The 22,338-nt window shown below is 38.8% G+C and overlaps 3 protein-coding genes across 5 annotated transcripts; 2 read left to right on the top strand and 1 right to left on the bottom strand.

Annotated features, from left to right (window-relative positions):
• The first annotated feature begins 4,780 nt into the window (after nt 1-4,780).
• On the top strand, nt 4,781-7,050 carry LOC117627842 (39S ribosomal protein L47, mitochondrial). The gene is made up of 4 exons (XM_034360106.1): nt 4,781-4,916; nt 5,191-5,363; nt 5,995-6,152; nt 6,694-7,050. Exons 2-4 carry the CDS (start codon nt 5,204-5,206, stop codon nt 6,799-6,801), a joined length of 426 nt encoding a protein of 141 aa, XP_034215997.1. The 5' UTR covers nt 4,781-4,916; nt 5,191-5,203; the 3' UTR covers nt 6,802-7,050.
• Nucleotides 7,051-8,226: 1,176 nt separating this feature from the next.
• On the top strand, nt 8,227-16,430 carry LOC117627191. 3 transcript variants are annotated; one of them, XM_034359138.1, is made up of 4 exons: nt 8,227-8,986; nt 10,389-10,760; nt 10,845-15,365; nt 15,887-16,430. In XM_034359138.1, the coding sequence occupies exons 1-3, from the start codon at nt 8,864-8,866 to the stop codon at nt 15,324-15,326; spliced, it is 4,977 nt and encodes a 1,658-aa protein (XP_034215029.1). In that variant the 5' UTR covers nt 8,227-8,863; the 3' UTR covers nt 15,327-15,365; nt 15,887-16,430. The 3 variants fall into 3 exon arrangements, with proteins under 3 accessions (XP_034215029.1, XP_034215030.1, XP_034215028.1); XM_034359139.1 differs by lacking the exon at nt 15,887-16,430 and adding an exon at nt 15,627-15,838; XM_034359137.1 differs by lacking the exon at nt 15,887-16,430 and having other exon boundaries at nt 10,845-15,625.
• A 146-nt stretch (nt 16,431-16,576) lies between these two features.
• LOC117627194 (rac-like GTP-binding protein 3) lies at nt 16,577-20,026 on the bottom strand. Its single transcript, XM_034359142.1, has 8 exons — nt 19,697-20,026; nt 19,279-19,366; nt 18,968-19,077; nt 18,818-18,881; nt 18,206-18,270; nt 18,061-18,126; nt 17,305-17,402; nt 16,577-16,926 (listed from the first exon to the last, which is right to left on the bottom strand). The coding sequence occupies exons 1-8, from the start codon at nt 19,799-19,801 to the stop codon at nt 16,887-16,889; spliced, it is 636 nt and encodes a 211-aa protein (XP_034215033.1). The 5' UTR covers nt 19,802-20,026; the 3' UTR covers nt 16,577-16,886.
• Nucleotides 20,027-22,338: the final 2,312 nt, after the last annotated feature.

Below are 22,338 nucleotides of genomic sequence, written 5' to 3'. Positions count from 1 at the left end.
GAGAATCCTTGTAAACTTACTAATTTTGTAATCCTCATTAACAGGAAAAACCAATTTGAGTGACGTTGGCCTGATCTTAGCATTTCCGACCCTCCACTTATTGGTAGATATATTGGTTGATTCACAATCAAATTTATCAACCTACTAGTAGTTTTGCAAACTCAGGAAACGTTTTGTGATAAAAATGATTTGATCTAAGAAAAGCAACAAGTATAGTAGTGGGGGTAATTTGGGGAGTTGAAAGAGAATGATCACATGGGCGCCCAAAGCTTGAGCCAATAGTGAAAGAAAGGACAGCCGACAAAATTCTTCATCGGTCAAAATCGCGCTACCCCAATCCCTGCTTTTCTGTCCCTTCCCTTCACTAAACAAACAAATACGCAATTCACTCCCAATGCAATCCCAACTGGCTTCCTCTACCAAATTTCCTACTTTCTTCCGTCTCTTTTCTTTCCTTCTCTTTTTTACTTTCTTGTTTTTCAAGCAAGCCCACCCACAGCTCCCAATTGGCACGTAACCCTTTTTTCTTTTCCTGATTTTCTGTCTTTTGGGACAAGGTAGGTTGGGTAATCTCAAAAGTCCAAATCCTTTGCAGCCACAACTCTGGAGATGCTAAATCTGACTGATTAATCTTACATTAATTAATTAATTATCATTGTGTATTAAGCAAAAACAAGTCACAGTCCAACTCATCAACTGTTGCAGTCATTCTCAAGTTTATCTGTTGATTATTCTCTTATAATTTACACGGGTCACAATCGTAGAGCAGGTAGAGAAGTGAACCCAAGACAATCAAAATAAGAATATTGTGACTGGATTTTCTGACTCTGTATTCTATATATATATAGTTATTCTTTCATTCGGACGTCCTCACATTATTATCGTTCGGACATCATAGTAAACATAGAGAAAAGTTTAGAGGGTTAATACAAAATACACAATCTCCGCACAATAATAACATCCAAACGTATCTATATGTATTTATATATTCCCCTGTGCAAATTCTAATTTCATACACTTCGTGATTGGTGTATGAAAAAAACATGCTTTTTGTATGTACATATTTGGACCACGTGTAATATATTTTTGTACCAGAGAAGTTTTAGCTAATTATGGGGTAAAACAAATAACTTAGAACAGAGATTGCAGAGAATGACAGAGTTCTATTTGAAAGTCAAATATATTTGATCCTCCTTGACCCTCAAAACACTAATTGTTTTTGTTTGAGTGTGCTATTTTCCTTTGGCACTATTCACTTTTATCTTATTCGTTACATGAAATGTGTCTTTGGGATGTAGCACACCATGTGGTGAATAAAGATAATGTGAGGCTTTGATTGTATTTACCAACAAAAAAGGAAATAAGAAATTGAATTTACCCAAATAAATTTTGTTGTGTGTGTAGGTTTTTTTTAATACATACGATATTTTACTTCTATTTAATTTGAACTATGAAGAGGTGATTCGAACTCAAGTGCATAGTGGGAAGCATATCTGCTCTAGGGTCTAGACTCTAGACAACTTGACTAAGAGCATCTCCAACAGACTTCCTATCCTCTCATCCCTAGCTATTTTGGCTAGAAAGAAGGAAAATCCTTCTTCCAATAGATTCCTTACTTGGCTCTCTATTTTGGAGAACCAACTTATGGCTCTCTGTATCTAGCAAGGAGAAGACAAATGGAGGCTCGCCAAGTTGAAGAGAAAGAGAAAGAGAGAGGAAAAAGGGGAGAGGGATAGAGACATTTGAGAGGTTCGTGGGGTTGGGTTTCTACTTTTCTTTTTAATATATTTGATTTGCAATAAAAAGATGGAGAAAGAGAAAGAGAAAATAATAATAAAATATTTCAAATTAGCCAAAATAGAGAATATTGCTGGAGGAAACACCTTTTAAGTGGTTTGCTGTAATAGTTTTCTAGCTATTTTAGCTAGAATTTAGCTAAATTTTGGAGACTCTCCTGGAGATGCTCTAAGCCAATGTCTGTTGTGTAGGTTTACTTTATTTTATATTATCGCTATCATTAGCCACATATTGAACGATGGCTAATATTTGTTTTTTTTTTTTTTGGAGAAATTATATGATTGCATTCATAATTTAACAAAAAAAACCACTAATCACAAAGGACCAATACAAACTATCCACAAAAAGGCCATTAGAGCACTTCCACCAGTGCAGGCCAGCACAGGCAAAAGGCCCCCCAACCCCCAAAAATGAACTCCAACTGTGAAGGCTAGCCCGGGCAAGGAGTGGGCTCCATCAGCTTGGACTGCTATTAGGGGTGGGCACTCAAACCGGCAAACCGGAAATCCGAGCCGAACCACACCGAACCAAACCGGAAAAAAACCGAGTTGACCAAAAAGTCAAAAACCGGTCAAAAACCGAACCGGACCGGTTTGGACCGGATTCGGATCCGGTTCCATGTCTTCAAAAACCGAACCGGGCCGAACCGAACCGGTGAAACTAAAAAATATATAATTTCAATATATATTTATATTTAATGCTATATTTTTAATTTCACTAAAAAAAACCTAATATTTATCCAAGTTCAATGTCAAAATATCTCTCTTTTCTCACTTTAATATTTATTAATTATATGAAATTGAATAATTTGTTAATTTTCAAGTAAAAAAATAATATTTCAGTTGAGAATTGTATTACAAAACAATTTTAAAAAATAATTTTTATAATCCGGTTCAAAACCGAACCGGAACCGGAACCGGACCGAAACCGGTTCAAACCGAACCGGACAGTTTTTGAATTTTTTTAATTAAAACCGAACCGAACCAAACCGCATGAATAGTATCGGATCGGTTCTAATTTGAGGCAAAAACCGGTCCAAACCGAACCGTGCCCACCCCTAACTGCTATATGGGTTTGTTGATGTCAACATGACATCAGCGACCAATTTAAATACCCAATTTTTTAATTAAAAAAACCAAAAAATTCAGAATTTTTTACTTATTTATAAATACCTAGTCATGTTCTTCACTTCCCACACCAAAACTCCATACAAATTCCTATATTTATATCTCATGTGAATAGTATTTGCATTTACTTGCCATGACAATTGGTGGAAAAGCAAAATAAAAAAGGGTAAGACAGTCACTATTTATGTGAATAGTGTCAGCCCTTATTTACTCTTATCATTTGCCATGGCACCATGAGTGGAAGTGCTCTTATAATAATGGAGTGGTATAACATCAAAATTAAGATAATTTGGTGCGCTTCCACTAATGCTTACGCAGGATAAAAAAATTATGGTATAAGCATACCAACTAAGATTGGTTTTGTAGCAGTGAAGTTTTATAAATGTGACAACCAAACTCTGGAAATAACAAATTCAAACTATATATCTAATTGAATATCTTTTTCGAAGTATAAAAATTGGTCTCAAAATTTGAGGTACCGAGTAATAGTATTGCCAACAATATTTTTAGTGAAAAATATAGGGAGCCAAAGCCTTTTTGGGTAAAAAAATAAAGTCATTATTTCATGTGGCATCATGATTGCGAAGATTAAGGACAGATTTGTGCTTAAACTAAATCCAAAGATTGAAAAAGAGAAGGACAATAAAAAAGAGAAGTAAAAATTACACCATGTTTTTAAAAAAATTTGTCATCAATCATTATATCACCTCAAATTTCCTGCGCCCACATGATAGCTTCAATTATGCTACATTGAAAGATGAGTGGACGTGTTGATTGGTCCACGACTAAATTTGTCAAAATTATAAAAAGTTTTCATGAGAAAAAAAAAATTAGAGAAAGTAATTGAACTTTGGGAATATTGTATAATATTAAGATGGAGCTGGGTAATTTTGTCTTTTTATTTGTATGCTGTAAGGACATGTCAAAATCATATTGGTAGGAGCTTTTAAAAAAAGGGCTCAACTACCTAACCTTAATTGAAGATTAAGATTGAGAAAGTTGGGGACAATCTTGGCCTATGGTATTTTAAAAATGATGTAAATATGAGAAAGTATGAGGGTAATGATGAACATAATTGAATTGGGAGGGGTGAGAAAGGGAGAAGAGAAAAGGTGCATGGAGGAAAAAAACAAGGGACAGAACGTGGGTGTTGCCATCAGAGTTCTTTAGGAGATACTCAGATCACCCAAAACCCTAGCATCCATGCGGGGACCACATGCATGATGGCAAATTTATCTGCCCTTTTTAAGACCTTTTGATTGTAAAGAGAGAGAACTGTTTGGTGCTTTTTCTTTCTCACTCACTCACTCTCTTCTTTTTATTTCCCTTTTCATTCGGGCTAGTGGTGACTCTATCTGTTTCCATTTAGATTAGAACCCCAAGGAATGAAAAGAAGCCAGTATATTCTTGTCCCTATATTGTAACTTACATTATTGCTATGTGAACTGAATTGCGATTTATGACAGGTTTGACGGTTCTGTATATTTCGTACTAAACTTTGATATAATTTGTGTGAGATCTACTGCATAACAGTATACTCCACTTATTTTTCACTAGAATCCGAGAGAATCTACCAAATAATATTTTCTAAAGAATTTTAGGCACTTCTTTTCATGAAATTCACAAACCCAAAACTAAGGTACTAATAATTCAGTTACCCAAAACTTTGAACTAATAACTATACCTAAAAAATAAAATAAAAACTAATAATTGGAAAATATATTACATGGGCTTTTGTTGTAGGTCATTTAGGCCTTTGCCCAATAGCTCAAGCTTGTTGGGCTCTTGTGTTGTGATTTTCAATTGTCTTGTTTGGTTTTAGTCTCACACAATGGGCTGAGGCATATTTGGCACTCATATTAAACCCAATTGCCCGAATGCCCAAATGACGAGAAAGGCTCTGAAATTGCCATAGCCAGAGTCACCTTTTTCTGTCTTCAAGCTTCATCCACCACGACCCAGTATCAGGAGCCCCCAAAACGCCGCAAACACGTAAGCGGTTACTGGGTTTTCTTCATATTTCGTTTTGCCAAATGTCTTTATTGCTTCACAGCAGCTTTTGACTGCTCGGATGTGTTTTTCTTTCATGCTTCAGTAATTTCTGAAAATGGCAACCTTTGTGTTTGTGAAAATGCCCAAATGAAAGATACCCAAATGAGGTTTTTTGGTGGGGGGTTAACGACGAATGTGCTGCGCCTTGTGCTCCAACTATTGAGTTTTTGCTTGTTCTCATTCTGTTTTCTGATCCCCTTCCCTTGTTTTGCAGCAATCTAAACACAATGTTGATGGTGTCAAGGTATTTTAGGAGAACACTCTTTTCTGCAGCTAAATCAGAAACTTCTGCTGCGGCTGCTTCAGCTAGGACGACGGGACATAACCCTCTTGAGGAGTTCTTTGAGGCAGATAGAAGCCAAGATGAAGAAAAGCCAGTTGTCTACGGTACATACCGTCATTTCCGTTGTTTCTGGCTGTCCATTACCCATATGAATTTGTGTATTTGATTACGTTGTCAACTATAATATTTATGTTGAAAGAAGCTGACTTTAATATGAAATCTTTCTAGAACTGCAAATACGACAATTTGGGTATGGAATTCCAGTTACATGCTGATTACAATGTGCCAAAATATTTTTATTTATAACTGGAGAGAGTTTAGAAAGATTTGAGTTACGGAAAAATGTTGTGCTCCCATTATGATTTTAATGTTATTACACTCAACATTGCAAGAGATTTTAGAATCAATCATCGAGGTCAATGGGTAGGTGTCCCAGCTGCTTCATTTAATTGTTTCATTGCTTACTAGTTCTGTACTGAAACCCCAGCACAAATATATTCCTTATTACTCGGTATACGTTGCACTCCATGTTAAGTTTTTAAAGTGGTTTTTTTTATTAGCCTCTTCTTAACCACTATCCTTCCGTATTGTTTAAACCATTCTGGGAAAAAGTTACATAATCTCAATCTTATTTTGACATTCTGATGCAATGTCCTTCAATGCATTACTGTCTGTCTGATGCAATCTGTATTGATTCAGTGAGGATCCTATTTTTAATACTTCTTTTGCTGTCAGGTCGAAGTTGGAAAGCATCTGAACTGCGCCTGAAATCTTGGGATGATCTCAATAAGCTATGGTTTGTTCTGCTTAAGGAGAAAAACATGCTGATGACTCAACGCCAGATGCTTCAGGCCCAGAATCTACGGTTTCCTAATCCTGAGCGCCTTCCCAAAGTATGACCCTTTCTTTTAACCATTTTTTGTATTAGTCTCTGACGAACAAATGCTTGGGAATTTTTAAAAAAATGTTTGTTTGCATGAAAACTGGTTACCTTTCCGTGTTTTCGACTCCTAATTCTGACTTTCTCAATATTTTTCTGTCTACTTGCTCAGTCTGTTGTGTGATATCCATATATTTTGCTTGCACTTTATATGGAAGTTTGAAACTCTAAGGAAGTCAATAAGCTATGCTTGTGCTAGAACTATGTTGCAGCAAACTATTTCTTAACATTAGATTCTCTGCTTTTTGAGTATTAGAGTTTACGTATCTATGTTCGGATGATGCCACTTGCATTTCAGTGTGAAGTGCTATGAGTTGAATTGCTGGACAAGCAAAAGTTCTTTTTCGATTATGTTTAAATTGGCTGCTTCAGAGTGGTTCCAAAAAAGAACTTTTCGAACTTTACTTTGTTGTTGTGGTCAAGTTTTGTGTCTTCTACTTGGATATACTGTTGCCATCCTGATTTCTTCTTGTTGATGTCATCATGAAATTCAGGTGAGGAAGTCAATGTGCCGTATCAAGCATGTTCTGACAGAGCGAGCAATTGAAGAACCTGATCCCAGGAGGTGTGCTGAGATGAAGAAAATGATAAATGCTTTGTGATGACTTACACATTCTCCATCTCCAGAAGCACTGTTATGTTTGTGCACAGCCGATGCTGCCCTTTTCACCTTGTAGGACTAGAAACTCGTAGTGATTTAATATTTTTACGGATTAGCGGACAACTCGTAATCTTTTCTTAGAATCTATGATGGTTGTCTTTGTGTTCTGATATAGTCTTACGGTGGCCTTGTTAGCAAATAATTGAATACTATTTGTTCCAGTGACTTTCTGGCTCGAATTTCTGCATCACATTTTCTTCAATGTCTCTTGCATATACAGTTTCATTTCATGGATCCCATGCCTAATTTTCAGGGGCCAACAAATACAGGAGACTACTTGTTGCCTATTTCCGCTCTCTCCATACTTGAACCCAGGACTGCAGGCCCAACATGGTCCTTCATACAGTGGCCAGGCAAACAAACTAAAATTGAGAATTAGACGACCCCAGTGTTGTTGAATTGCTTTATATTAATGAAATATCGGTTTTAAAAACCAACAATGATCGTGATTGCCTACTCTCTCATTATTTTCTTCAATTTTATATCGGTTTTTTATTTTTGTTCCTATATTCATTCTCTTTGCCAACCTACAATGTGAAAATTGAAGTTGAGACTTACACGACAACAAGAAGATGATCACTCAGAAGCAAATGTTAGGATGTGTATTAACTTCTTATGCAAGACTAATTCTCCATGAGATTTACAGTCTTTACACGCTCCCATATATATGTGACGTTACTTAAACATAACACACGTGAACAACATATATCGAATAATATATCACTGTTAGATAACTTGGCTCAAATACGATGTTAAAAGAATTCCATTGTCAACAAAAGTTCAAAGTTGAAAACAAAACGTCTTGACAAGTTATTTATGTAGCAAAAGGATAATACAAAATGAAAATCACATTTATATATTTTATCAATGAAAACCTAAAAAGGCAGATAGGAACAAACAAAGACCACATGATTTTTATAGACAGAGGGCAGAGTGGGCAGGGAGGGGCAGGGTGCAGTGGGTGATGCTTACTCAAGCAAGAAGCTCAGGAAAGATCAATCAATTCAATATATTTTCCTGGCAGAGAGACAGAAACATTTACATCACCCCTTCTCTCCTCTCCTTCTTTTTCCCTTGCTTTTAGTAATGTGTGTTGGAACAACACAAGACAACCTTAACTTGTCCATCATAGGCCCTCATGTGAAGTGAATGCTGCTGCTGTTACCCCAAAATTACATTTATACCCTTCCATGACAGCTTGACTGGCCCCATCCAAGCCATCATCATCTTCTGCCCTCTTCAGTCAGAATCCTCCCTCACTTCCCAAACTGCCCCCCACCTCCTTTGAATAAAACACCCAAAAAAGAAAAAGAAAAAAAACAAACACACACAAAAAAGTTTTTCACTTTTGAGTCACAGAGTAATCAATACTCTCAGGCAGATGGTGCCCAAGAAATCTCAGGAAATTCAAAGTCAAATGAGAGCATATTTGGGTCAACACAATCTCAGCCAACAGTTCCAGAGCTGCAGTGAAATCTAGTCCAGTCACATATTCTAATTCTATAATATTGGGGGCACATCGTTTCTGTCACCTCACCCGTGGGTGAGGTTATAATTCTCCTGCCCGGACTGCCCAATCTGCCCGCCTGCCCGACCCTGCAGCTTGCTCTCTACCAAGTACCAAGTACACCTTTTCTTTTTGCCGTCTGGTTCTTTCTCTTCGATTTTCTCTCTCTAACTTCTCTCTCTTTAGATCGAAAGGCGGCTCGAAATCTGGACTTGTCGTTGGATCTGAGTTTCAATTAGATCGATCGGTCGGTGTATAGAATCATCAAATTGTTGGAAATCGATTTGAAATTTAGAATTTCGTTGTATTTATACTCGTCTGGGGGAAATTAGGGTTTCGTTGTAGCGGAGATGGTCGATCCAGGGTTTCGCAGAGGGCGAATTGGTGAAGAAGCGTGAAAAAGGAGGGGTTTTGAAGGGAATTAAGGGGTGATATTGATGGTACTTGTTGGAATTGAAGGTGGGATCGAGACTGGGAGTGGGGAAAATGCAAGGCTATGCATGGGAGGGGAGGTGAGGAGAGGAAACGGGGTCGGCACATGTTGACAGTCCCCACGCGTGTATCCGTGGCCGATGGTTCTTCCTCATCATCTTCGTCTTCGCCCAATTCGTTTTTCAAGGTTTGGATTTTTTGGTGTTTTCTAAAATCTTGTGATTTTGGGTCTCTGTTCGATTTGTTCCGTGTTTTTGCGGATAATGGTTTGTGGGACTTGTGATTTTTGTGTGATATGGGGTGTGTATCAGTGGAGAAGTGAAGTGGGGTTCCGTGAATTGCTTGGTATTTTGCTTGTTTTGTAATACAAAAAACATATATGGATTTGATATTGTGTAAAGATGAGAGTGTTTTTGACTTGGGGATAGATAGCTGAGAGAACCAGCCTGTTAGATATGAAAATTAGCAAATGCAACCAGTTTCTGAAATTAGAGAGAGGATCGTACAAGGGAAGGTGCAAAGTTGGAATTCATTTCCTATTTGTGGTTGTCAAGAATCTCTATCCTGAGGGAGGGGTGTTCGGTATGCTGAGTGGGAATTATGGTGGTTTCTGGGAAGAATGTCAATTTGGTGCCAATTAGAACTGTTACCTTTTGTGGGTTCAATTAAATCCCTGCTTCATATGACGGGAGTTTTTATGCAGTTGTTGAGCTATTGATTTTTATTGTGATGGATATTTGTTGAAAACTCTTCCCCCCCCCCCACCTTTCCTCTGTATGTATGTGTTTTGTAGATCAGCTAATCAGGTAGCCTTTTGAATTATCTGTTTTAATATATATTCATTCAGATCACTATGGCAAGCAATAGGTTCAATGAAATTATGTGGTCAATAGTTTTGCTTCCTTTATTATTTTTAAGTGGAGAACACTTCATGATTATCTGACCTTTGAATTTTGCCACAGTAGTGCTTTATTTATTTTCCCTGTTCTCAGCTTAATGGCTCTTGTCTAGAAGGAACATCAAAGCATCCCATTTTCTGATATTATGGTGGTTCTGTTTTCTTTCTTTAATTTCGCATTTGAAAGTTGAGGAAAGTATGTATCCTAGAGATTAATTGTGAAAATGCTCCCTCATGTGGGGGGAGCAAGAATGGAAGTGATGCCTGGGGGTAGTGTTATACCCGCAGAAGATTTTGTAGGCAGTGTAAATTTGACTCTAGTAAAAAATTTGGACTTAGTTTTCAATTAAATGAACTCCAGAAAGTATGTTTCTACTTTTTATAGGTTGAGTAAAGGAAAGGGAATCTGTGTCTTCCCTTAAGATTTTGGGGTCAGCTCTTGCATTTGTCCTAGATCAGCCTAGGTTCTTGCTAAGATATTAGAAATTTGAAAGTTTTGAGTGGTATGATGAGATTGGCTGCTCATTTGGTATGATGAAAGTGTTAAAGTGTATACTGTTATTGGTTGTTATATGTTTCTGAACGTCCTTTGTCATGTATATTGATTATTGAAGATGTTCTGCATTTTGTCTGCGTGTGTTTGCTCAGTCAGACCAGCATAATGGTCCTCTAAACTAATCTATTTTTGTAGGACGGACGCAAGATCAGTGTTGGCGATTGTGCACTTTTCAAACCCCCCCAAGATTCCCCACCTTTCATTGGAATAATTCGTTGGCTGACTATAAGCAGAGAGAACAAGTTAAAATTGGGTGTAAATTGGCTTTATCGACCTTCTGAAATAAAGCTTGGCAAAGGCATCCTGTTGGATGCTGCGCTGAATGAAATTTTTTATTCCTTCCATAAGGATGAGATTCCTGCCGCATCGTTACTTCATCCGTGTAAAGTTGCATTCCTTGCTAAAGGTGTCGAACTTCCGTCAGGGATTTCATCTTTTGTGTGCCGGCGTGTTTACGACATCACAAATAAGTGTTTATGGTGGCTAACTGATCAGGACTATATGAATGTGAGTTTTAGATCTTTTCTGCATCTTTGTGTTGTGCTCGTATTTCTAAACATTCAGAGTAGTTGATATCATTTCTTTTGACAGGAACGACAAGAGGAAGTAGATCAATTGTTGTACAAAACGCGAGTAGAGATGCATGCAACTGTGCAGTCTGGTGGTCGATCTCCCAAACCAATGAATGGTCCAACATCAGCATCACAGTTAAAAGTCGGGTCAGATGGTGTCCAGAATAGTGCCTCATCCTTTTCTTCTCAAGTTAAAGGGAAAAAAAGGGAGCGGGGGGACCAGGGCTCTGAGCCTGTCAAACGAGAACGTACTACAAAAATGGAGGATGGAGATTCTGTTCACAGTAGACAGGAAAGCATTTTAAAATCTGAAATTGCTAAAATAACAGATAAAGGAGGGCTTGTAGATTCTGAAGGGGTTGAGAAATTGTTGCAGCTCATGTTGCCTGATAGAAATGAGAAAAAAATAGACTTGGCTGGCCGGTCAATGCTTGCTAGTGTTGTAGCAGCCACAGATAAATTTGATTGCCTTAGTCAATTTGTGCAGCTCAAGGGTGTGCCAGTATATGATGAATGGCTCCAAGATGTCCATAAAGGGAAGATAGGTGATGGCAGCGGAGCCAAAGATAGCGACAAATCTGTTGAGGAGTTTCTCTTGGTTTTACTTCGGGCACTGGATAAGCTGCCTGTTAATCTCAATGCTCTGCAAATGTGTAACCTTGGAAAGTCTGTAAATCACTTACGGACGCATAAGAACTTGGAAATTCAGAAGAAAGCAAGAAGTTTAGTTGATACATGGAAGAAACGCGTTCAAGCTGAAATGGATGCAAATTCTAATGTAAATCCGGCTGTCTCCTGGTCTGCAAGACCACGCCTCTCTGAAGCTTCTAATGGTGGAAACAGGCATTCAGGCGGATCCACTGATGTTGCTGTGAAGAGCTCAGTCACACAGCTTTCTGTATCCAAATCTGCTTCAGTTAAGCTTGTCCAAGGAGATAGTGTTACCAAATCTGCTTCTGCATCTCCGGGATCTAAATCGGTTCCATCACCAGTGTCAGCAAGTTCTAACCTAAAAGATGGACAGTCCCGAATTGTTGCTGTTGGTGTCACAGTTGATCTTCCATTGACAACTCCAAGGGATGAGAAAAGTAGCAGTTCTAGTCAATCTCACAACAACAGTCAATCGTGTTCGAATGATCATGCTAGAACTGGAGGTGTGTCTGGGAAAGAGGATGCGAGGAGCTCTACTGCTGGTTCAATGAATGTGAATAAGATATCAGGTGGCTCTTCACGCCCTCGGAAATCAATAAATGGCTTCCCAGGCTCTGCCCTTTCTGGAGTTCAAAGAGAAACTGTGTCAAGCAGAAGTTCATCCTTGCACAAAAGTCCACCTCCAGAAAAATCATCACAACCTGGATTGGCAAGTGAAAAGGTACTTGATGGGTCTGCTGCTGAGGGAAATAGTCACAAATTGATTGTAAAGATTCCAAACCGTGGACGCAGTCCTGCACAAAGTGGCAGTGGAGGTTCATTTGAAGATCCTTCAAATATGAATAGCAGAGCTTCATCTCCCATGCAATTGGAGAAGCATGATCAGTTAGATCGTAGCATAAAGGAAAAGGCTGATGTTTATCGAGCTACTGTTACTTCGGATGTGAACAACGAGTCATGGCAAAGTAATGATTTTAAAGATGTACTGACTGGATCCGATGAGGGCGATGGGTCCCCCGCTGCTGTTACTGCTGAAGAGGACTGTAGGGCTGGTGACAACTCTAAGAAAATTGCAGAAGTCCCGAAAGCTGCTTCCTCATCATCTGGGAACGAAAAATCGGATAACTTGCAGGAGGCTTCTTTCAGCTCTATGCATGCATTGATTGAAAGCTGTGTGAAGTATTCTGAAGGTAATGCCTCAGTTGGAGATGATCTTGGTATGAATCTGCTTGCTAGCGTGGCTGCTGGAGAGATGTCTAAATCTGAGTCCCCAACTGATTCTCCACAAAGGAGCACCCCGGTATCTGAGCATCTCTGCGAAGGCAATGATTCCAGAGTCAAATCACCTCCTGTTGATGAGCTTGCTCGAGACGAAAGTCAGTCTAATGATGGTGCTGATGACGAATATCAAAAGCATGGTTTTGAATCCACTACTTCTGGGGCTAAGAACGGGGTTGTTAAATCTTCTTCTGTGTGTGAACAGAATTCTGTAGCAGAGGACACTAGAAATATTTACTATTCCAGTGTAAGTATCCAGCGTTCTGCAGGTCTCTCCCCAGAAAACAAAGAAAAATCAAGTGAAGTTAGCTTAGCTCCGTCTGGGACTGCTTCCCCTCCTAGTACGGTTGAGAAAATTATGGAGGGTGATGGTAAACCACTTCAAGACAAAAAGATAATTGGTGGAGTGAGTGCTGATGGCATTCCAGATATTAAACACGGTTTTAGTGGTCTTTTGCCAAATGGAAATAAGGTTAGTGATGTTAGTTCAAGGGTAGCAGTGGGGAAAGAAGCCATTGAAGAATCATCCTTACACGCAGAGTTAGATGTTGATGGTAAGATAAAAAATTTACATTATGAAGGAATGGACAGCAGTGTACCAGCGGAGGAGAAACCATCTACTTTAAAGAGACATTCTGAGTTGGTAAAAGGAACCTGTGAAGATGTGCTGCTTTCTTCTGGTTTTAGAAAAGATTTGATCTCAGGAAAAGCCAGTGAACTGAAGGCTGAAAAAGCTGATGAAACAGACGACTCTGGTCATCATAATCAGGCTGAAAATCAAAGAACTGATCCAGAAAGTAATGACCCCAGCCCTTCAAAAAATGAAAGTAATGATCTTTCAATTCCTGAGAATCGAGCTTTAGGTGGCTCTAGTTCTGCTGTTACTGATAACGACGATGAGCATGTGGAGGAGAATTTGGAAAGTAAAGAAGCTAATGATCAACTTGGTGAACCTGTTCTTTCAAAGGTGTCATCTGATCTTCCAATGCAAGAAGTAGAAGAACATTTGAGGTCCAGGAGGTCTAAGTTGACCAGCATGGAAGCAGAAGAAGCTGACGAATGTACATCTACAACTGCAGATGCTTCTTCTGTGTCTGCTGCAGGGGTAGCAGAGGCAGATGCAAAAGTGGAGTTTGATTTGAATGAAGGATTTAATGCCGATGATGGGAAATATGGAGAGCCAAGTAACTTGACAGCACCTGGATGTTCAACTGCTCTTCAGTTGATTAGCCCGTTACCTTTTGCTGTTTCTTCCATGTCCAGTGGCCTTCCCGCTTCAGTTACGGTGCCTGCTGCAGCAAAAGGGCCCTGTATCCCGCCAGAGGACCTGTTGAAGAGTAAAGGGGAGGTTGGTTGGAAGGGATCAGCAGCAACGAGTGCATTCCGGCCAGCTGAACCCAGAAAAGCTCTAGAGATGTTGCTGGGTACTACTATTTCAGTTCTTGAGCCTACAGCTGGCAAGCAAGGACGCCCTGCTTTGGACATTGACTTGAATGTACCTGATGAAAGAATTCTTGAGGATATGGCTCCTCAAGGTCCTGCTCAAGAGATATGTTCTCGTTCTGACCCAACAAATAATAATGATTTGGCGCGTGATCAATCAATGAGTATTGCACCTGTTCGCTGCTCAGGGGGCCTTGATCTTGATTTGAACCAAATTGATGAGGCTTCTGAAATGGGTAATTACTCATTGAGCAATAGTTGCCGAATGGATAACCCGCTCCTGTCAGTAAAATCAACTGGACCTCTCAATGGAGAAGTTAGTCTTCGTAGGGATTTTGATTTGAATGACGGACCTGTTGTCGAGGAGTTGAGTGCTGAACCAGCAGTGTTTAGCCAGCATACCAGGAGCAGTGTGCCATCTCAACCACCTCTTTCTGGTTTAAGGATGAACAATACAGAAGTGGGGAACTTCTCCTGGTTTCCTCCAGCCAATACGTACTCTGCAGTCGCAATTCCTTCAATTATGTCAGATCGTGGAGACCAGCCATTCCCAATTGTTGCAACTGGTGGACCACAAAGGATGTTGGGTCCCACTAGTGGTAGCAACCCATTTAATTCTGATCTCTACAGGGGTTCAGTGTTGTCATCTTCTCCAGCAGTACCCTATCCTTCTACTTCATTTCCATATCCAGTCTTTCCTTTTGGGAGCAGTTTTCCTCTGCCCTCAGCTGCATTTGCAGGCGGTTCAGCTCCATATCTTGATTCATCATCTGCTGGGAGGTTTGGCTACTCTGCTGTCCGCTCCCAATTGTTAGGACCTGGTGCTATGATTTCTTCCCATTACCCAAGGCCCTATGTTGTTAATCTTCCTGATGGTAGTAATAACAGTAGTGGTGAGAGCACTAGGAAATGGGGAAGGCAGGGGCTAGATCTCAATGCAGGGCCTGGAGGCCCAGACTTAGAGGGGAGAGATGTGACTTCACCCCTTGCCCCACGGCAACTATCTGTTGCTGGTTCACAAGCCCTAGCTGAGGAGCATGTAAGGATGTTCCAGATGCAAGGTGGCCCCTTTAAGCGGAAGGAACCTGAAGGAGGGTGGGATGGCTACAAACAATCCTCGTGGAAATAGGCATGTGTAATGGCAAAATCGGGTGACTCATGAAACCTTGTAAGTCTTTGATTATGTATTTTTCACTCCTGTGTGCAAGGTCTGGTAACCTGATTTGAGGGACCAAGTTGCTGACACTCCAATAGAACCTACCAAATAAAATGTTTTTAGGATTTCATAGGCAGGAGTTCCTCTGCAATCAACTCTCTCATTTTGTTGTTCTGCTCCAGTACTTTTCAATTACAACATGTCATTGAACTGTTCTGTGTAATATAGGGTTATTTAGTCTAATAATATTAATATAAAAAAAATTGGTGACAGCTGCCTCCGGTTGGAAATACTGGGAGAATTGGGAAAAATGACTTTATTGCATTGTGATACAATACAACTTTTGCTTAATTTGAATCGCGGAAAATAGTTGACAAGAAGACTCCGGAGAAGATATTTGGTCAAAGAGAGCTTGAATTATGTAAATGAATTAAATTTTATGCATCTTGTCCTCCAAAATCATTAAAAAGTTCTCCATTACTTTTCATGCCACTCCAAGTTATTTACATTTATCTGTCTCTTTATTTTTCCAGTGCTTTGAGGATGGGCATTTGCTAACCCCTGAGGTCATTGTCTAGCCTGTGTGCTTCTGGAGGATGGGTGGTAAGTGAGTTATTTGATCCTGTTCATGGTCTCCGACCCCCTCCTCTTTGATGTATCAGTTGTAATCTTAAAAGAATCTGTCCTCTGTGGGTTCTTCAAGCTGTTTACCCCTTAAATTTGTTGTGGGCGGATGCTGATCCGCTCTGTAGATATTCTAACAGTTAGAAAACATACTGTGTTGCCCATACGCAAGCTCTGGTGCCCCTTCTGGTCTTCAATGCATTAGATGTGTACCATATTACCATTTTGCCAACCTTTCCAAGTATCCATATTGGTCTTCTCAGAACAGAAGCTTCTGTGTGTGGTTTGTTACCTGAGCTTTTCTTTTTCATGGGATGGTTTTGTTCTGAGGTTTTATGTTGTATTCTAATTTTCGTTATATTTCCATCGTCCACCAAACTTGTAGCTCTTTTACACGTCTGTGAACCTATGTTGCATTTATGTAGGTTTGGGTCTTCATGACCATGGAACCAAGGTACGCTGTTGGCTCCATCATCGTAATAGTAGAGTGGTTTCTGGAGGGGAAATTAAAAAAAACTGAATGAGGACGGTAGATTCAGAGATGGGAACCATTTGAGAACTGAAAGTCTCTCATAACATCCATGCATGCATGATAAGGATTTCTCCAAGTCACTTTCAAAAAATTACCTAATCAAATAGATCATTTTGACACACAACAATTTACCAAATAAAGCTTCCCTGTTGCAAATGTAAAGCCTTTTAACCTTGAGTTCTTTACAATGAGCTTAATAAACGAATATCGGTGTTACGAGGGGTATCCATTCCCTGTTATCTATAACGTAATATGAAATAAAAAAATTCTAGTACGAAGAAAGAAGCCAGCATCAACGCAAGTTAGGTTTGGAGAGAATTGCTGGAGAGAATTGCTGGCTCTTTGGCACATCATGATTAATATGGCAGTTGATGTTTTCATTTGAGACACACTAGCCTCCTTCCGCAAAGGATGTTGCTGCAGTTTTGAGAGGGGTCATGTTAATAGAAACTAGAAACACAAACAACACATGAACTATAAAGGAAATTTAATGAGCATATACATGGAACATTTGACAGAGATCACAACCCATGTGGGTGTACATCCCAACCAATTTTACCTGAAACTAACATGACATTTAACTCAACCACAACTTAATCATGAAGGGTCTCTTCAGTTCATGATATTCGCCGAGACCACAATAATGATGTACAAAAAAACCCATGGTTCAAATTGGGAAAACGGATGACCTATAGAATTGAATATATATCATGCAAAATGCTAATCTAAAATCATGTAGCATGTAATCTAAGGCCATCTCAAATATAAGCAGATGAACAAAAGGAAGGTACTCACACTAGGCATCCTTGACGTGCCTTTTGCTTCTTCTCCTTCTGCTTCTGTGGTGGCTTGATAACCACCCTGATCGCAGCATCAAAAACTGCTTTCACATTCTGCAATTACATCAGAGGGTCATTGACAGCATGATCAACAGATACATGAAAGTAGGGGGCATTGCAAGAGTGTTCAGCGATGAGACTCATTTGAGGAAAATCTGACAGTGAGAGCATCTAATATATAGTAATTTTTGGAAGGATCTCACACGCGTCACCAAAGATAACTCATAGCACGAAAAATATCATTCATAATTTCGAGAAATTCTTAAGAACCTAAGAAATCAGGAAACTGGCACCATGCAAATAAGAAGTTGTTAGACCAATCTTAAGGTTGACACAACCAACTAGTTTGAGGAAGGATACCCAAGAAACCAACACTGACATCCCGTTGATTCAACAGTCAAACTCTTCTGAACGGAAAACACAACTGCTGAGTTGTGGATCTTCTAAATGCTGGCACAGTATCAACTTTCCGTTCATTATTTCACTTCTGTTACATCTTTTGGTACCCATGCGTATCTGGCAAGATCCAATGGCCCATCATTTATGAATTGAAGATAGCCGCACTTGCTCATATCAATTTGACAAGTGAATACTAAGATTAGTTGGTTTAATTTGGAAAGAACCATGCAACTCTCTCCTCAAAATATGCAGCTTCAAATATACTGAATGATTCAGTAGCGTTATGAGAATATAAATACCAGTTGATACATACCTGCTGAGTTTTTGAGCTGCATTCTATATAAAATGAAGCACCAATCTGCTTGCGCAGCTCCTCGCCCTGGTTATTTAGAAGAACAATCAGTGATGCTATCCATTGTTACATGATACACAAAGCAACTCTTCACTAAAAATTAAACCTGTGCAGTGGTCACAGGTACCAATCCTGGGTGATCAGCCAAATAGTGCTTATCCTCTCGAAGATCTACATATCCATTAGAAACAATTCATTAGTTGCAGATAATGCTACATGATGACTACGAGTTCCATGTTACTACAAGATGACTGCCAATACAATCTGCATGCTGCATAGTCAGTTAATTTAATATTTCTTAGCATTACCATTGTTAGAAAGAATCCTATGAACAGGTTTATACCGACAATCTGTGATTTTAAAAATAAAAAAATAAAAAGATGGTTGTATCAATAACATTCCTGGTTCTTTGCCTTTCAACAAGTTAGGATCTCATACTTAAGGTCGGGCTATCAATAGACATGAAATGCACCAAATAGTATCACTTCACCTGCTCACAAAACCACTGACAGCATCTTTTCAATCATCCATTGTGCACATTGATGTCATGTTTAATACAAAACTAGGATTCTAAGCTCGACAAAGATTAGGATTTAAGAAACATAATGGAAACATTGAAGTATGAGCACAACTTAACAAGGAAACTACCTATATAACCAGAGAACAAGTTCCACTCTGCATTTAGTAAGCGAAAGTAGTGCAGAACAATTTAGCTTACCTAATTTGGTGCCAGCAAGTACAACTGGGACTCCGGGAGCATAATGCTGGAGTTCAGGGATCCACTGACCAATAAATTGTGTGTCAGAAATTATAAAAGGAAATACAACATTTGAATATATAAAAAACAGAAATTTTCAGGTGAATGCACCTTTTTCAGCACGTTCTCATAGCTTGCACGACTAACTAATGAGAAAGCTAAGACAAAGACATCTGCCCCTCTGTAGCTCAATGGCCTTAATCGATTGTAATCCTCTTGCCCTGTGAAATAAATTGAAGAAAGATGTAATATAACAAGCTAGCCAAATTTGGCAACAATATCTTTAGATGAAAGCCAAAATGAAAAATTCTGAAACAGTAGGCTCAATCTAAGACATTAAAAATTAAATAAAAAGTAGATAAAGGAGCACATGTATATAATGTGAAAATCAAATTTGGGCATGGGAGTCAAAGATATCATACCAGCGGTGTCCCAGAGGCCTAAGTTCACTGTGGTGCCTTCAACCACCACATTAGCGCTGAAGTTATCAAACACAGTGGGTATATAATCCTGATGAACAGAAAAAGCATTAAAATTCAAGGTGTAAAAATTGTAGGAATCGATGATAAGCAGAAGAAATGAGTATTTTGCTTTTCATCTGACAGAGGAGCATCATCAAATTACTTGGAAAAGGAAGGGGGAAAAGCAAGCAATTTTCTTAGAGAGAGAGAGAGAGAGCGAGAAAGAGACTGCTTTGCTAAAATCATGAAAACCACAAAAAAAGCTGCAAAACCCAGATGCATACACACATAAAAAATGGAAAACGACCTAAAAGGCACAGAAAGAAGTACAAACTGAGAGACCCAGATGGATCTTTTGGAAGAAGAAGAAATAACATACCGTGGGAAATTTGTTGCTGGTGTAGCAAATAAGCATACAGGTCTTCCCCACAGCTCCATCTCCCACCGTCACACACTTAATGAACCTTGAAGCGCTTGACGCCATTGAATTAGCAACCAACACCAAGAAAGACTCTCAGAGCTCAAAACACACATACACAACAAAAGGGTGGTGGTTGTTCAGTTGTTGGGATATACACAAAGTTTATGGCTTTTTGATTCGGCGGGAGAGAGAGAGAGAGAGAGAGAGAGAGAGAGAGAGAGGGGCTCATCACATGATTCTCACTCATTCACTCTCCCTTATAGCTGGTTCCTTTAACTTTTTGCTGTTTATGGTTGCCTTCTTTTTTCTCTTTCGTTATATAATATACAATAGTGCACCAATACGTTTAATATAAGGATTAATCTCTAATCTTTATGAGACAAATCAAAATTAGCTTTGGTTGTGGGGTCTAACACAATTTTATTTTATGTGTATATATGTAATTTTTCTAGTCTGGGGAGGCAAGTTGTGCAATTACTTGGTATTCTATATGAATTTTCAGCCCAAACTTGTTCATTATAGTACACTCCAAGTATAATAATAACCCATAAAAAAAAATATATATCTCATTTTCTCCCCATGAACTTTTTTTGTATTTTGAGGGTGGTGTGGTCTGATGAATAAGTAGTTATGGTGGCATATAAGCTGTAGCTCAAAAGCTTCTTTCAGTTTTTGTCCTATCTCAAATAAAATAACAGCATGCAGGCAGATAAACCAACATAAATAAATATTGTGTATTATTGCAAAATAAGCAACACCCAATTGTTGAAAATTGAGATTAGAGAATGTTACATCATCTAAAAACGATGGACTGCAATAAAAATACTTGAAGATGATACCTGCCACATTAATCAAGCACTTAAAATGATGGAAATGTTCAGACTGTGATTTCTGCTGAAATGGGGTCATGCCCCGTGGTTTTCTTGAGGTGATTAATTAATATGGGGTCAATTGAGTCAATTTATTTGTTTATGTCACAGTTTCTCTAAAACCCAACATCACTCATCTTATAAGTGGCTTACTGGGACATCAAGATTAAATCTTTATCATAACCCAAATCTTTTTTTTTAAGTACAAGCTATCGGGAGGAGGGTTTACACAAATATTCATTGGTGTTTAGGGGTTTCGAACCTCTGTCTATATAGGTGGAGGTGTAAGAGCCCAACCAATTAAGCTATACTCCATTGACAATCCATCCAAATCTTAATATAAGAGGCAATGAAGTTAGGACCATGTGGGATAATTGAATAGCTAAGAAAGCTTGTAGGATTTGCTTTGCTTTTCTTTTCTGGACCATGCCAGTACATATTTTGAAGCATGGAATGGAAGTAAGGCAATAAAAACACAGCACTGAGTATTGCAGTTACACCACCAGACAGCCACCAAGAATCAGTTGAGACAAAATTCGAGACTTGAAGAGAAGACAGAGTCTTGTTATGCTTGCAAATGGATAAGGGGCAAAGAAAGAAAAAAAAAAAGGCTTAGCTGGTCGGCTAGAAAATTATTGAGGATTTCAAAAGGGTTGGTTGGTCGGAGGGTGAAGTAAAGATTGAGCAACATAATAAAAGGGGTCGCCCTCAAAATGGGGTCTACCCATAATTAACAGCGAAAATGACAATTAAGAACAGTTGGGTTCACTGTGCATATGTTTACTGTTTTAACTTTCTAGAGGAAGTAAATTTGGCCCCAAAAAACCATATGTCTTATAATTCTTGATCTGCTTTGATGCATCATGAGTTCTATTAGCATGTATAGATTGTATACAGTTCAACATTTGACATCATAAACATAATGATGTTCAACCACTGTCATTCGTTACTATGATGAGCAAGCATTACAGGTTGTGATGTGATATGGTCAAGATTTGCTACCCAAGTGTGCTTTGTTAGTTGTCTCCAGTAATTTTCACAGTTTTACTTTTACATGGATTTTTACTCTCAGTGCAGGTGAAAATTTACATGGGCTGATTGAGTAATCTCATGGGCTGCAGGGTACATTCCATTGGACAATATGGTCTCATTTTGTGAAGGGGATGGTTCTGCATCTAACACATCAGGCCCAACAAAGAGTATTTTGGTGAAGTAGTAGATACTTTTGCTGCATTGGTAGGGTTTAGGGTTTATAAAAGTGTTAGTTTTTCTCTTGGTGTTGGAATGTTACCTTGAACATAATGTGCATTCTCGTTTCTTTAAAATAAAAAAAAAAGTGCATTCTTATGGAATAACGTTGGATTTTAATATGAAATTTGAGTCCTAAATTTAGACGACCTTACATTCTAAACGTCATATATGAACTTTGGACCCTGCCCTAAATTTCGACTCTCGAACATGGGATCTAAACCTCGAGCCATGAACCCTAGACTCGAACACCAAATGAAAGCCTCACAAAACCATACTCACGTCAAAATTGGACTGCAAACTTGATTTGATTGCATCCAAACAATAGAATTGATTCCAATATCCACTTTTGTGAATTTGTAGCATAGAAATATTTTTGAAATTGGTTCTTTGGTGTGAAATAAAGAAGAACAAAGATTTAGAGAAACGCTTGGGAAAGTTGTTGACCGTTTTTTTCCCCATTTTAGTTTATGGACTCACTTA

Source organism: Prunus dulcis, chromosome 5, assembly GCF_902201215.1.
Source record: "Prunus dulcis chromosome 5, ALMONDv2, whole genome shotgun sequence".
In the NCBI taxonomy this organism is placed as follows: Eukaryota; Viridiplantae; Streptophyta; class Magnoliopsida; order Rosales; family Rosaceae; genus Prunus; species Prunus dulcis.
The sequence above is the reverse complement of the archived record's forward strand: the minus strand, read 5'-3'. Positions and strand labels throughout refer to the sequence as shown.